The 15,100-nt window shown below is 40.4% G+C and overlaps 1 protein-coding gene across 6 annotated transcripts in view; it reads left to right on the plus strand.

The window, feature by feature from the left end:
* The window catches only part of SASH1 (SAM and SH3 domain containing 1), a 1,387,091-nt gene that overhangs the window by 1,242,988 nt on the left and 129,003 nt on the right, over nt 1-15,100 (plus strand). For all 6 annotated transcript variants that reach the window (XM_073627430.1, XM_073627429.1, XM_073627435.1 and 3 more), the window contains exons 5-7: nt 4,611-4,651; nt 6,234-6,320; nt 10,576-10,688. In XM_073627430.1, the coding sequence (XP_073483531.1) occupies nt 4,611-4,651; nt 6,234-6,320; nt 10,576-10,688 (241 nt within the window). The remainder of the gene's footprint in view (nt 1-4,610; nt 4,652-6,233; nt 6,321-10,575; nt 10,689-15,100) is intronic.

The following is a 15,100-nucleotide window of genomic DNA, read 5'->3' on the forward strand; positions in this document are numbered from 1 at the left end:
CCGCCGAAAAAACTTTGTGGGGTCCCCCCCAAAATCCATACCAGACCCTTATCCGAGCACGCAGCCCGGTCGGTCAGGAAAGGGGGTGGGGTTGGGCGAGCGCCCTCCCCCCCTGAGCCGTACCAGGCCGCATGCCCTCAACATGTTGGGTGGGTGCTTTGGGGGAGGGGGTGCCCTGCGGCCCTCCCACCCCAAAGCACCTTGTCCCCATGTTGATGAGGACAAGGGCCTCTTCCCGACAACCCTGGCCGTTGGTTGTCGGGGCCTGCGGGCAGAGGGCTTATTGGAATTCGGGAGCCCCCTTTAATAAGGGGGCCTCCAGATCCCGGGCCCCACCCTATGTGAATGAGTATGGGGTACATGGTACCCCTACCCATTCACCTAGGGAAAAAGTGTCAATAAAAAAAACATTACATAGATTTTTTAAGTAATTTATTAGACAGCTCCGGGGGTCTCTCCGGTTCTTCTCCGTGCTCTCCGGGTCTTCTGCCAGGCTCCTCCGCTATCTTCTGCTCTTTTGCCGCTCTTTTGCTATAGCGGAGGAGCCTTCTGCCTTCTTCCCTCTTCTCTTCTTCTGATGTTGACACGACGCTCTCTCCGGCTGGAATGCACTCTGGGCGCCCTGCTCTGACTTATATAGGCGGTGACCCCGCCCCCTTATGCCATCACAGTCCCTGGGCATGCTGGGATTGTGACGTTTTAGGGGGCGTGGTCATCACCCACTGACCACGCCCCCTAAAACATCACAGTCCTAGCATGCCCAGGGACTGTGACGGCATAAGGGGGCGGGGTCAGAGCAGAGCACCCAGAGTGCATTCCAGCCGGAGAGAGCGTCGTGTCAACATCAGAAGAAGAGAAGAGGGATGAAGGCAGAAGGCAGCAGACCTCGCTCCTCCGCTATAGCAAAAGAGCGGCAGAAGATAGCGGAGGAGCCCAGCAGAAGACCCGGGGAGCGCGGAGAAGAACTGGAGAGACCCCCGAAGTCGGAAGAGGACCCCCGGAGCTGTCTAATAAATTACTTTAAAAATCTGTGTAGTGTTTTTTTTATTGACACTTTTTCCCTAGGTGAATGGGTAGGGGTACCATGTACCCCATACTCATTCACATAGGGTGGGGGGCCAGGATCTGGGGGCCCCCTTATTAAAGGGGGCTCCCGGATTCCGATAAGCCCTCCGCCCGCAGACCCCGACAACCAACGGCCAGGGTTGTCGGGAAGAGGCCCTTGTCCTCATCAACATGGGGACAAGGTGCTTTGGGGTGGGGGGGTCGCAGGGCGCCCCCTCCCCCAAAGCACCCACCCCCCATGTTGAGGGCATGCGGCCTGTTACGGCTCGGGGGGGGGGGGTTGCCCGTCCACACCCACTTTCCTGACTGACCGGGCTGCGTGCTCGGATAAGGGTCTGGTATGGATGTTCGGCGTAGGGGTTCCTCTTAAAATCCATACCAGACCGAAGGGCCTGGTATGCCCCTGGGGGGGAACCCACGCCATTTTTTTATTTAAAATTTGGTGTGGAGTTCCCCCTCAAGATTCATACCAAACAGTGCGAGTCAGCACCCTGTCGGGTTGCCATGGAAATGGCAACCTGCAGCCAAACGCGACCGCAGCTAATCGCACTGTGCAAATGCAGCTGATCGCAGTGCCTGGAGTCTTGAACTCCACAGGAAAAAAAAACATGCTTTTAACTGCGGCAGAATAGCCGTCCGTGTGAAAGGCGCCTTAGACTGTGTATTGAGTCCCTTCAACTAGATTAGATTTCTCTGTGATGTGTCCATCAGTGGTCCTCAGTAGTTCACATAAACAGGCCTGCTCATAGCATACATTTTATATAGGTGGTTGTATCATATAGCAGATCTTTGGTGCCATATATGTTTATTGGTTGCTTTGTTAAACTGTATATGACTAATTAAGCACAGAGCCTAAATGGTTTAATTGTAAAAGTGTCCCCTAGATTGCAAGCTCTAACGAGCAGGACCCTCTGATTCCTCCTGTATTGAATTGTATTGTAACTGTACTGTCTGCCCTTATGTTGTAAAGTGCTGCACAAACTGTTGGCGATATGTAAATCCTGTATAATAATATGTCATCCTTATATTCGCTCTTTTATTCCAATTAAAATCATTAGTACAAAAAAATTACTCCATCGAAATGCTCAGCAGTAAAAAAAAAAAAAAAAAATACAACAACTTTGATGTGTCAAAATGCAATATTTTTGGAGAGTGTTGTCTCTAGCTTGAGAAGGAGCCTAGAGTACCTAGAAGTATCTCATTGTGATAGAGCTGGGGTCTCCAAACTTTCTAAACAAAAGGCCGGTTTACTGCCCTTCAGATTTTATAGGGGGGGGGGGGGGGGTGCGAAGTGGTGGCCAGTGAAAGTAGAAAATGCCCCAGTGTTAGTGGGAGTAAAAAAAAAAAAAAAATCACATGCCTGTAGCCAGTGAGGGCCCTTTCACACTGGGGTGGTTTGCAGGCGCTGTTGCGCTAATAATAGCGCCTGCAAACTGACCTGAAAGTGCCGCTGCTTTGTCTCCAGTGTGAAAGCCCCGAGGGCTTTCACACTGGAGCGGTGCGCTAGCAGGATGGGAAAAAAAGTCCTGCTACCTGCATCTTCGGAGCGGTGAAGGAGCAGAGTATATACCGCTCCTTTACCGCTCCTGCCCATTGAAATCAATAGGACAGCATGGCTATACCGTTGGCAAAGCGCCTCGTTAGCGGCCGAATACCGACGGTAAAGCGCTGCTTACAGTAGCGGCGCATTACAGCCGACGCCTCCCCCACCCCAGTGTGAAAGGGCCCTAAAAGGAGGAATAATTCTCAGTCATTGGTTTTAGTGGAAGGAATAGTGAGTGCTTAATTTATTTATATCAGTGGGAGGAATTATGTCCCATTGCTAGTGTAAGTGGAATGTCCCATCATTTGTGTAAGTGGAAGGGAAAATGCCCCATTGTTGATATCACTGAGAAGAATGGTTTGGTTTAGGGGAGGGAGATTAGGTTCATACTGGGGGTGTGGGGGAGGGAGGAGGTAGGGTGGGATGCTGGGTTGTATTTTGCATTTTGTATTTTTGTAATAAACTTGCAGTACCAATAAGTTTGTGTCGTTTCCCTACTTTCTTTTTCTTTGTTTAGAGAGGGATGGCGCCCCCTTGTTGGTGTCAGTGGGAGAAACATTGCTCAGAGGGCTGCATTTGGCCCACGGGCCACAGTTTGGAGTCCACTGGAGTAAACTTTTTTGTACTGCTGATTTTTTATTTTTTTTACACCGGAGTCCTGAATGCGGATAACAGATCTTTCCAATTGTTTTTTTTTTTCTGAGATTTCCAGAGGAGTCATCCAGTCTCTGGGCATTTGTTGAGGTGTGCACTCCTACACTAGAAGTTCAGAACCCAAATGACAGCAGTCTAGACAAGCCATTAGAGATTTTTTTTCTAAATTACCCACTGATTTATTATCTGCCCTAGAGAGCTCTCCATACCACTAGTCGCCTTGCACAGCGCAATTCGTAGTCTTTCTTCTCTTGCTGCAATTCTTATAATGACTGTGCAAACTAGATGACCTAAATGCTCATGAGCAGAGTTTTTGCAAGTTGATCCCCTAGCGATAAGAGGGTGCGGGGTTGAGCAAATTCACCAGGAGCTATCAAAAGCTGAGATTTGCGTTTGAGTGAGCTGACCCTTTAAATTAGGAAAATGGTAAGTAAACTGTTTCGGAAGTGCCATCCTGGTGGGAATTACCTTTTCAGAACTAAAAACAAAGCCAGTTACCTTCTCTAACCTGCTTATCTTTCAGCTGCTTAGTGTGCAGAGGAAAGCAAGCTTGCCAGTAATTATTACAGACTGGGTCTCCTGAGAAGGAAGCGCTTATTGTATGAGAATGAAGCATCTGGTACCTCAGTGATAAGCTAAGAAGGTCATTCATTTACAAAGTTCACACATGTGCTTTTCCACCGTGTACACCTGGACATGGCTTTACACTGCTTTTTGTAGTGAATATTTGAATAGAAATGTTAAAGGTCAGCTGTACTGGCTTAGAAATATTTGAAGTATTGTATGATAATGTGTATAGTATGCATAATGCGGTTTAAGAACTGACCTATAAGGTCATTGGTGCATGCTCCTTGTCTCCAGCTGAGATCTGAGGAATTAGGATTTGTGTAAATTACCCCAATACAGAGCTTGCCTTCCTGTATCAACTAGGCATTAACAGGAACAACATGAGTTGCAGCATCAGTAGCCATGGTATGTAAACAAAGCATCAGGATGGTATTGAGTAAGCTGCTCTAAAAAATAGGGACACTCTAAAAATTAAATAATAATTTACAATAATAATAATGACCTTTCTGCTGAGCTGTTGCTATGTACTAAAGTACAGTTATCTTTTTGTGCAGAGAATATTCAAATCAAATGTTCAAATGTATGAATCATTGAATGTCTACATCAGTATGGCAGGTTTACTGAGCAGAAAAAAAGCTCTTTGGTGCCCTCTTCGGGTAAATAGAGGAAATTACAAACAAGCAGGCACAATATATTGTGTCTTTTTGTACCACTTCTGAATTATACGCCTAATGTTGAACAACACTCTATGAATATTTCTCTTTTTTTTTTTCTCTTTCAGATTTTCTCTGCATAAATCTAGCTCTGAAGACAGCTCTGTAGGCAAGTGCATCTTCTACACTTCTGAGTTTTTTTCATTTGCTAACTTAATCAGCATTTATGGTCTATTGTACTTTGTGAAATTTTTCAGCAATATATGAATGAAATAAATATTACTCAGGGTTATTCTGCCCTTCAGGAAACAAGGTGCAAAGTTTAGAACACCATAATAATCATTAGCATTCTTAAACCAGGCAGTCAGGGATGCTAGTTATTATAATGATTCATTTTAGGCAAGCTTTATTGAAAAGTAGGCTTCAGGTAGAGTATCTATCTATCTATCTATCTATCTATCTATCTATCTATCTATCTATCTATCTATCTATCTATAGATATATCTATATACATATACACACATATCTATCTAATAAATATATATATATTAGAGATTTATATATATATATATATATATATATATATATATATATATATATATAAAACACATATCTATAAAATATATTTTATAGTTCTTTCACATGTGTCGGAGGTTCTGCTTATCTGCTTCCTGGGGAGGGGGGAACAGGTACCTGTTTTTGACCCCTCCTCCTTCCTCTGCCGCCGGGCCAGTTAGAAAACGCAGCTCACTTAGCGCATGTGCAGTAGGGAACCAGCTGTAGAGCCGAAAAGGCTTCACTACCAGTTTCCCTTACGATGAATGGTGGCGGCAGCACCCGACAGCTGATCCAAAAATCAGCTGGGGTGCCAATATCACAGGCTCCCTGGACAGGTAAGTGTCCATATATTAAAAGTCAGCAGCTACAGTATTTGTAGCTGCTGACTTAAATGCTTTTTATTCGTAGACGGAACCCCGCTTTAACTGCTTTAGAGAAATTTGAGGTCAACAGCCTGGCAGGGCTGTGTCCATTTTAGGATTGACTAGACAAAAATACAAAGCTTAAAGTTTTGCAGCATACTTGCACACTACGTCTGGGTGTGCTCTCCTTCAGCAGTGAAATGTGTAAGCTTTTTGCCACATTTTGTCACCACTACGATGATATTCTCCTCGTGTTCCACGTCTGTCTTTTTTCTTTTTACCAGTAATAATGTAACCTCTGCACATGCGCACTAGAGTTACACTATCCTGCCACCTGGCTTCATCCTTGGCATCTTACGCATGCCGAGAATGGGTTGGGACTGTACTTTGCATTGTATTGTGCAAGCATTGCAGTACAGAAATAAAAATAAGCTAGCGAAAAAAGTATAAAATTCTTTATACCAAAAACTTTAATTTTCTGGCCAATTTTTGTGTTGCATGTGTTATTTTCACTTACTACTCCCATAAAGGTATGTTTGTGTGCTAAGTTTTAGTTTCACTTACTGCTCCCATAAATGTATTTCATCTGTATGTTTTAGCTGTGTGTTCAAAGTTAATTTTATGTACACCTGTGTGGTCATTTAGAAAAAGAGCATACTAAAAATTGATATTAAATGGTGCGGATTTCAGATACATTGCAGAAATATGGACAATTATAGCAAGACGTGTCTTTGAGTTTGCCATCACAAATTATTGTTTTTGCAGCGCTGTGATAATTTGTACACATCAAAGCGGTTTGGAATTATTGTTTCTCTTTTCCTTGAATATTAGGAAAAATTGACTGGAAGAAGAAAAATAAATATTTCTGGCAGAATTTCCGAAAAAGTCAAAAAGGAATAATGAGACAGACTTCAAAAGGTAATAGAAGTTACAGAGCTCTTCATGTATATGACATTCATGCCCAAGACCATGCTAGAAAAGTGATAGTTGTCCTCTGATTGCTATGGGCTGCAAGAAGTTTTGCTAAAATGGATTTTTAGCAATAGAGTTTTAGTAACTTAATGTACCTGCAATGAAGCCCCACATCATGCAGTCAGCCAGATCCTGGAGAAATCTACACTGCAAGGATGCTGGTCCTCTTCCTGGCACTGAAATTCTGGCGCTGAAGTGGTCAATAACTTCAGGTCCCCGGGCTGAATTCAGTAGAAAAAGCTCCCAATGAGGTCTGTCCCCTCCTCCATTCAAGTTCTTTCATTGCTTTCACTGCATGTAATAATGATCTCTGAATGGGAGTCTGTAAAATGACAGAATTCTGTCCCCCCCTATCTAGGGATCGTGTTACAAGCATCTCTTATCTCTTCCATAAAACCTAATCTTGTGGAGTGTATGTGTTCTAGATGTCCCATGGAAGTTTCTTCTATCTCATTGGTCAATCTTTGCAGCTGTTTCAGAGCAACCTATGTTCTCTGTGTAGGTTTTTTGACTACTGCTACTACTACTGAAATGGGATTATATATTTTGACATTTAAAGCGGTTTTAAATCCAAAGCCAAAAAATGTAATAAATTGCAGCTTACCAATCTTTAGATGTGGTGGCTACATCAGTTTTTTTTTTTTTTTAGGCTTTTTTTTCACCTGGTGATCCGGCCAATAATACACCTACTGTATTAGAGTGCCCCAGTGTTTTGTCTCAACCCTGTAGACTGCTACTGCTGCAGGAGAGCTTGTTCTGTTGAAAAATAACAGACATACTGGCCAGTTCACCAGATGAAAACAGAAGAATGAAAGCCTAAAAAAGAAAGCCAGTGCAGCCACCAAATTTAAGAAATGGTAAGCTACACTATAAAACATGTTTGCTTTTGGGTTTATTATCGATTTAAGCCCTGGGTTCCATGCTGAACCCTTATCCTTACCCTTAACTCACTGCAATCCCTTGTAACTCAAAAATGCATACTTATTCACACTGCATTCCTTCTCCGTGTGACATCCGTGTGGGTACATGTCCTTGGACTCACACTGTCTGTGTTTTGGGACCATGCACCTACACCTGCATGGATGTCAGACTGCTGTGTTAACATGAATAGGACTCCCTGCACAGGGATGCACAGAATATCTGTGCAGGTAAACATGGCCCTCCATGGACATATGCTTCAGCACACCCCACTGAACAAGACCTTAGTAGGAATTTTGCAAGAATTACGTAAGTTATATTGTGTTTTTGTGTGCAAATAAAGATTTTAGTTGGGGTTTCTTTGTGAAAATAGTGATTTCTTAAACACTTGCGCAAAAATTATAGGGCCTTAAAAATCAGTAGCACTTTCTTTTTATTCTACTGGTCGTGTGCTTTCAGAAAATGTATGGTTTTTGGGGGCCTTTACAAATTCTGAAAGCTGTAAAATGAAAAATGAAAACCTCCAGATTTTTAGAGAGATTTGGATATTTACAGTTTTGCGTACAATCGATTTTCACCATTTTGCGAAAAGGTGCCACATAAAATTTACAAATATTTGATATTTATTAACTCAACACAGGTTAAGCTTTTATATTTAGTAGGAATTTAGTTGGTAATCGGTAATTAATTGGTAAAATTTGCTGTGTTTTTTATCTTCTAAAAATTATTTTAGTGTATTTTTAGCGAAAATATTGCTTTGATAAACATTTGCACAAATATCACGGGGCCTTAAAAATCAGTATTGTCTTTTTTTTATTCACTGGTCATGTGTTTTCAGAAAATCTATGGTTTGGGGGGTCTTTTACAAACTCTGAAAGCTATAAGTGAAAAATAGCAAAAAATGATCCGGCCAGCTGTGTTTTAAAGTGGATGGAGCACACGGCCTGGCAGTGAAAAGGTAAAGTAAGGGCAGATTAATTTACTTCCTGGAATCTGAAACCATCTGCCCTTAACTCAGGTGTAGGTAGGTGTGCTTAGCCGAGAAAACCCCTCCTTCCCTCCTTAAGACACCTGGGATGTATGACATCATTTTCCTAGGCATGGAAACCAGGAAGTAATTGAAGAAATGTAAGAAAACTGTTTAAAACATGTAAATATAATATTCTTTCCTGTCTGTTTACTAATGCTAGCAGCTTAAGGAATAAAAATAGTCAATGTTGATTGAGAGTGTGAAGTTCCACTTTAATGCGTGAATAGGACAGTTTTATTATGATGGACGGAGGAAGATGTTTAGCCAAACCTATGGATGTGTCAGGGAAATGATCGTTAGCCGAAGCGTTTTCTCAAACATTTTCTTTAAAGCTTTGTTTTTTTAAATATTTTTAAAATCAGCCTTGCATTTACTTTTTTTTACAAGACGCTATAATAAAATACCCAAGTAGAAACTTCCCCTAAAGAAGCTTAACCTAGATGTCCATTAGATTAACTCTGTGTACCTTTTGCTTTGTTGCTGACGCAAATATTACAGAATACAGACAAAACTACATGTCTAGGTAGCAAATTATTTATGGTTCTCATGAAGGCAAATGCATAAGGGTAAATGCTTTGCTTTAGGCTAGTTGTATCATGACAGAGAAGCTCTCTTTCTAACTTCTGATATGTGAGATTATGCTGAAATTTAGACAAGGTTGGTGATGTAGTTCTGAAAGCCATAACAGATGGGGGAGAATGAAACAATGCCGCTTTTTATTCTGTACAGTGTCCCAGAAGGCCCTCTGAGTACAATCCCGTGCATCTACACAAAGAAATAATGTCTTATTGACTTGCTAGAGAAGTTCCTTCAAAACTTCCACTTTCTTTAATACAGGCTGAATTTTTCTATTTTTTGCTCTGTTAGCAGTCGAATTGCACCCTATACAGTAATATGCTTCTATTTCCTGGCTCCACTAGAATGTTTGAATGTCTCTTTCAGCAGATAGGCCATCAGCTTAAATCACTAAAAATACATAATAAAAAGAAAGAAAGGGGAAAGAGCTACCTAAGTGCAATATTAAAATAAGTTGGTTTATTTGCAAGGGGCCTGTAGAAGGAGCTAGGGGCTCCGAGCATGTAGCCTGTCATTCGTCCGGTGTTCCTCCACTTCCGGTGATATCACATCCGCCTGTGTGTTCCACAATGGTTGGTGCGGACTTCCTGGTTCCAAATAGGCTTCCTAGCCACTTCAGCACCATCCACAGCTGTCGGGATTCTTTCTTTCTCTCTTTCTTTCTTTCTTTCTTTCTTTCTTTCTTTCTTTCTTTCTTTCTTTCTTTCTTTCTTTCTTTCTTTCTTTCTTTCTTTCTTTCTTTCTTTCTTTCTTTCTTTCTTTCTTTCTTTCTTTCTTTCTTTCTTTCTTTCTTTCCATCCTCCCCGTGACAGCAAGTGAGGGTTCTTCTCCCTGCACCCACTGTCACTATTCCAGAACAGCGTGGCTGTGCGAGGCCATCCGCCCACACAGCCCCATCATTCATTCACAGGGATTTGTGAATGAATGATGCAATTGTGTGGTCAGAGAGCCCACTAAAATTATTACCATTTGCCACTACAGAAGACGGACTTGAAGTTTCAATGGGCTGCAGGGGCACTGATGAGTGCTTTCATAGGCCACTGATATGCCCTTTGCCTTTAAAACAGAAAGCCTATACAGAGGTACGGAGAATATGTCTGCAGGACATTTACTGATGGCGCGTGCGATGCTTTCCAGACTCCTGCAGAGAAAAGTAATCAATGCAAATTTTTTTCCTGCAATAATATTTGCATTTAATATTTTTTCTGTAAAGGTGGACTTAGCCTTTAATGTGGCGAATGCCGCTCCTGACAGTTTCCTGCACCATTATAAATTGAGGAATGCAGAAAATGTGTGCTGCTGCTCAATAGTTTTAAATGGCTTTTATATTTTAAAGAGAGGCCACCCTAGCTGGATTGCTGTTGCATCCTGTCCGTACCAGTAGCTAAATTCTTTTTCACATGATGGCCATTCAGTTAAAGCTACTTGTTACAATGTAAAGCTATATTTACTGGTCATATCAGGAGTGTGTTGCAATTATACTATTAATGAGTGCTACTGTATTACTGGATTTGATGGTCACTATGAGCGGTAACTACACTTTTGGTAATTTTTTTTTTTTCTGTTATTTTTATGTAGCATTACTCATATTTCAGTACACACTAGAATGTTGCCTTGTTTTTCAACAAATGTAATTCATATTGCATGTGTTTTTTCCTCTACTTCTTTTATGTACAGGGGAGGATGTTGGTTATGTGGCTAGTGAGATCACAATGAGTGATGAAGAGCGAATTCAGCTGATGATGATGGTAAAGGAAAAGATGATCACCATTGAGGAAGCACTTGCAAGGGTAGGATTCTATTCAGTTAACCAGATATTCACATTGGTTCCAATTATTTGCTAATGTCACTAAAATAAAGTGTAACCTGTTTGGTTTACTTTGCAAATATATTATCTGACTTTTCTGCTCTAAAAAAAATAGTTCATATTAGTGGGCAAAATACACCTTCTGCAGAGTCATATTTCACCTGTTTTTATTCTGTAGGTTGAGATGTTTATTTCACTAGATGTTTACCTGTCGATGTTCTTCACTATCTATAGATTTGATATTTATCACATGTACCTGCCTCGGAAATCTAGTTTTAAACAGAAGTTTACATGTATCTAAAATCTTTAAAAAAAAATGTTTCACTCTTTAGCTTCTTAAGTGTTTTCTTTTTGCAGCCATGCTCTCTGAGGCTCACCATAGACTATGGAATATTTTCATAAATCTGTGAATTTGACATTCACCAAACATTTAGATCAATCTTCCCGGTGCATGTGTTTTCCATGGCAGTGTTTGATTCACCACCAGTGAATGTTTTGTATTAAATTAACATATGCTGCTTTATAAATCTATTCCTAGATGATGTGCAAGCTTTGGTTGATGTTTATGTGACGTATTTTGCCATACGTGAATATGACTAAAACCAATAGATCTGACTTATTTGATTATATGTGAATATGACCATAGCTGAAAGATCCAGCTGTTTCATGAGTGAGCTATATACTTTGGTCATAGGCAAACCAAAACTATTTTCCTGGCTGTGTAATATGCAGTCATTTGTAACTGTCTATTGCTTGCCAGCAAGACTTGCTATACAAGCATCTACAAAATGATTATTTGCTAATGAAGGTTAATTGATCCTAATATCTTCCTTGGGTAATAGTATGTACCCTAGGTTGTATACTGCACACTCCCTCACATGTCAAATTTCTGGGGAGAGACAAAAGAAGGATGGAGTACATGTGGAACAAATGCTTTCTGCATAGAGAAGGATTTGCTGCACACGTGGAGCCTGGAAATTTGAATATTTGAAAAAAGACTTGGAAAAGCACATAGTGCTTCGTTTTAATGTTTTCTTTTTCAGATGTCTTTTTTTTTTCAGTCTCCATGTGTTCAGCAAATATAATTCAGTATAGAGAACAAATGCAGCTGTCCTTTATTTTGCAAAACTCTTAATAAAAATCTATTGAACTTGAAAAATATGCAGCTGTCCTGCGGTTGTATATTTTATATTTTTGACAAAAATGTGATGGGAGGGGCTAAACAGCACATATATATAGATAGATATATAGATATATCTATAGATAAATATATATATATATATCTCTAGATAGATATATATCTATCTAGAGATATATATATATATATATATATATATATATATATATATATATATATATATATATATACACTGTACTTATTGGCGTATAACACTCACTTTTTCACCATGAAAATTGGGTGCAAATAGTGCGTGCGTGTTATACGCCAATACTTCAGTTTTAGCTGCCTCGGAGGGGGGGGGGGGGGGGGGCGAGGACGAGCACCGTCAGATTACATACAGTGAGAATCTCCTGTTTACTTGGCGGCCTCTGTAATAGGAACTCCTGTCTCCTGGGCCGACATTGGACCACTGTTCTGTCTATCATAGGAGATTCTCACTGTATGTAATCTGTCGGTGCTCATCCTGCCCCCTCCCTGTCCCCTCTGGGCTGCAGATGGGCATCAATCAGGCTGCACTGATGGCAATGGTGAGGCTGCATTGATGTGGACTGATGAGGCTGCATTGATGGCACTTGTGAGGCTGCAGATGGGCATTGATCAGGCTGCATTGATGGCAATGGTGAGGCTGCAGATGGGCACTGACCCTTATTTTACTTCAAAGTTCCTTATTTAAAATTTAAGTTTTTTTTCCTGAAACTTCCCTCTTAAAATGAATGTGCGTGTTATACGCCTGTGCGTGTTATACGCCGATAAATACGGTAGATAGATAGATAGATAGATAGATAGATAGATAGATAGATTGATTAGGGCATTGCCAGGTTAGTGAGTCCATGGAGGACATATCTGGAGAACCTGCATTTTTATTTTACAGTACTGCTAGGATCCACTTTTTAGGTTTATTGCCCAAAACTAAAATTATATCAAAAAATGTTAGGGTGGGGGAAGGAATTGAGGGTAAGGGGAGAGGGAAAGGGAATGGGAATGGATAGCACGAGTGGCCACCTGTACTTGCTCAAAGAAATGCTATGGCCCCGTACTAGATCCTTAACCCGTTAGGGTACAGTTACTGTAACCGTAGATAATTAGCTTAAAAAAGAGGGGAAAGGGGAGTAAGCGCAATAGGTGAGCTCATACAAGGGGTTACCTTAAGCAACAGGGTAGTCATAGGATATACAGCTTAAAAAGTCAACTTTATTTTGGGTAGTACCCAACAATAAAAATCACATAATATTGTGAAGTGCAGTGATCATAACAACAATAACAATTGACCGCAGACAAACATTAGACAAACAAGACAGACAATATAAAAGAAGTGGAGCTAGCCCAGTCCGGGCGTATTGCTTTGTGCCTCAGGGACCTTAAAAGGCTGCCAATTAGCCAAATGATAAGAATACTCAATGGATAACCATTCTAAATTAGTCTCAAATGATGATAGTTTATACGGTCAGCTATGGTCCAGAGCAATAGAGGGGTGGAGAGAGGGAAAAAGTACAGGCGCATGCGCTAGTAAATAGGCAGGAGATCATACACTAAATATGCTGCTTGGGGATTATTAGACAGTAGTCAAGGCTACTATTGCTATTAGAAATAATCCCAGGAACTAGTGCTACGTAGCAGACCAGGAATAGGCAGTCTAATAAGGCAATCCAGATAAGCAGTGTGGAAATTCACAAATCAGTCATCAATTAGATGTTCAGTTAGTAAAGGTACCCACCTTTAGTCAAGAAGTTGACATTTCTGTAGCAAAGTGAAAGTAATGTCAGAAGTTGTCACAGAGGAACCACTCTTTATCATATGGTCTACAGTATGTCTGCCACACACCTGGTTATCAACCATTCATTAAAAAAAAAAAAAAAAATCACATTAAAATCAAACCATAAAGTGATGAGCTCTGTCCTTAAAAAACATGTACAAAAACAATCACTATTGCACATGTGCAATTTATATATTGTATTTGTTTTAAATCATCTTGATTTCTACTGTACTGTATGTAGCATTACTCATGAATACTATACTATATAAAGTGGTCCAGAGTGCAAAAAAACTAAATAAAATCATACTGGCATGCAGTCTACAAATATAAAATATTTAAAAAAAATACAAATTTCATGTTCAGAAAAATAGAACATGAAAAATTATGCGTGAAGATTCTTGCCAAAATAATTATTTTTTAAATTGGTGGACATTCATTTTAAAATGTATGTGGATTTTAATTAGATCCAAAGTTAGATTTATGTTCTCATCTTCTGTATCATTACTCTTATAAAAAAAAAAAAAAAAAAAGTTAAAAAAAGTAAATGCACACTGCTTTTCACTCTTTAGTGGTTGGATGATTGCCTGTATTTCATGCATTCATGTATTTTCAGCATTCATGTATTTCAATGCTGGGATGCTGGAGTAATTAGGATCCGTTGAGTATACAGTAGGGAAAATAATGATTATTCCACTGCAGATTTTGTAAGTTTGCCCACTTACAAAGAAATGAAGGGTCTATAATTTTTATCATAAGTGTATTTTAAATGATAGCAATAGAATATCAACCAAAAATCTAGAAAAAACATATGATACAAATGTTATAAATTGAGTTGTAGTTCAGTGAGTAAAAGAAGTATTTGATCCCTAAGCAAATATGAAGTCCCGCCCCCTGGGACATAACACGTACCGAAACACGTGACCTACGTGACGTCACCCGCGTCCTCCATTTATCCTCGTGGAAGAGTTCTTTGTTAGTCCGCCTTATCACCGAGGTACAGTGCCTGATTTGTAAGTGCAATCGTTTTTACAATAAATGCTTTTATATATCCAACGGAGAGCACTATATTGTACCATTGTCATTCTATGTACGAATATATTGGAGTCTATGGTCAGGACACAGGGGATCTCATGTTACCAGCATACACCTATCTCCAGCGATCATTCCATCTAGTGGATCAGTATATCTACCCTTGTGAAGGGACTGCTTGTGTGACCTGACTGATAAACTCAGGAGCCCACACTTTGAGGTGAGCGGTTAGGATTCACTGTTGGTGGAGGCTATCACATGATCATCTTGTCTGTTATCCATAGGACCACCATTTTTTGGACACTTGATGGTGCTTTTTGTGAATATTATATCACACACTCTTTCATCATCATTATTCTCGATTTATGTGTTTTGTTTGTCTGTTTATGCGCTGCACTGCTTTTACTATATCCAAGCAAAACATGACTTAGTA

Source organism: Aquarana catesbeiana, linkage group LG04, assembly GCF_042186555.1.
Source record: "Aquarana catesbeiana isolate 2022-GZ linkage group LG04, ASM4218655v1, whole genome shotgun sequence".
Classification (NCBI taxonomy): Eukaryota; Metazoa; Chordata; class Amphibia; order Anura; family Ranidae; genus Aquarana; species Aquarana catesbeiana.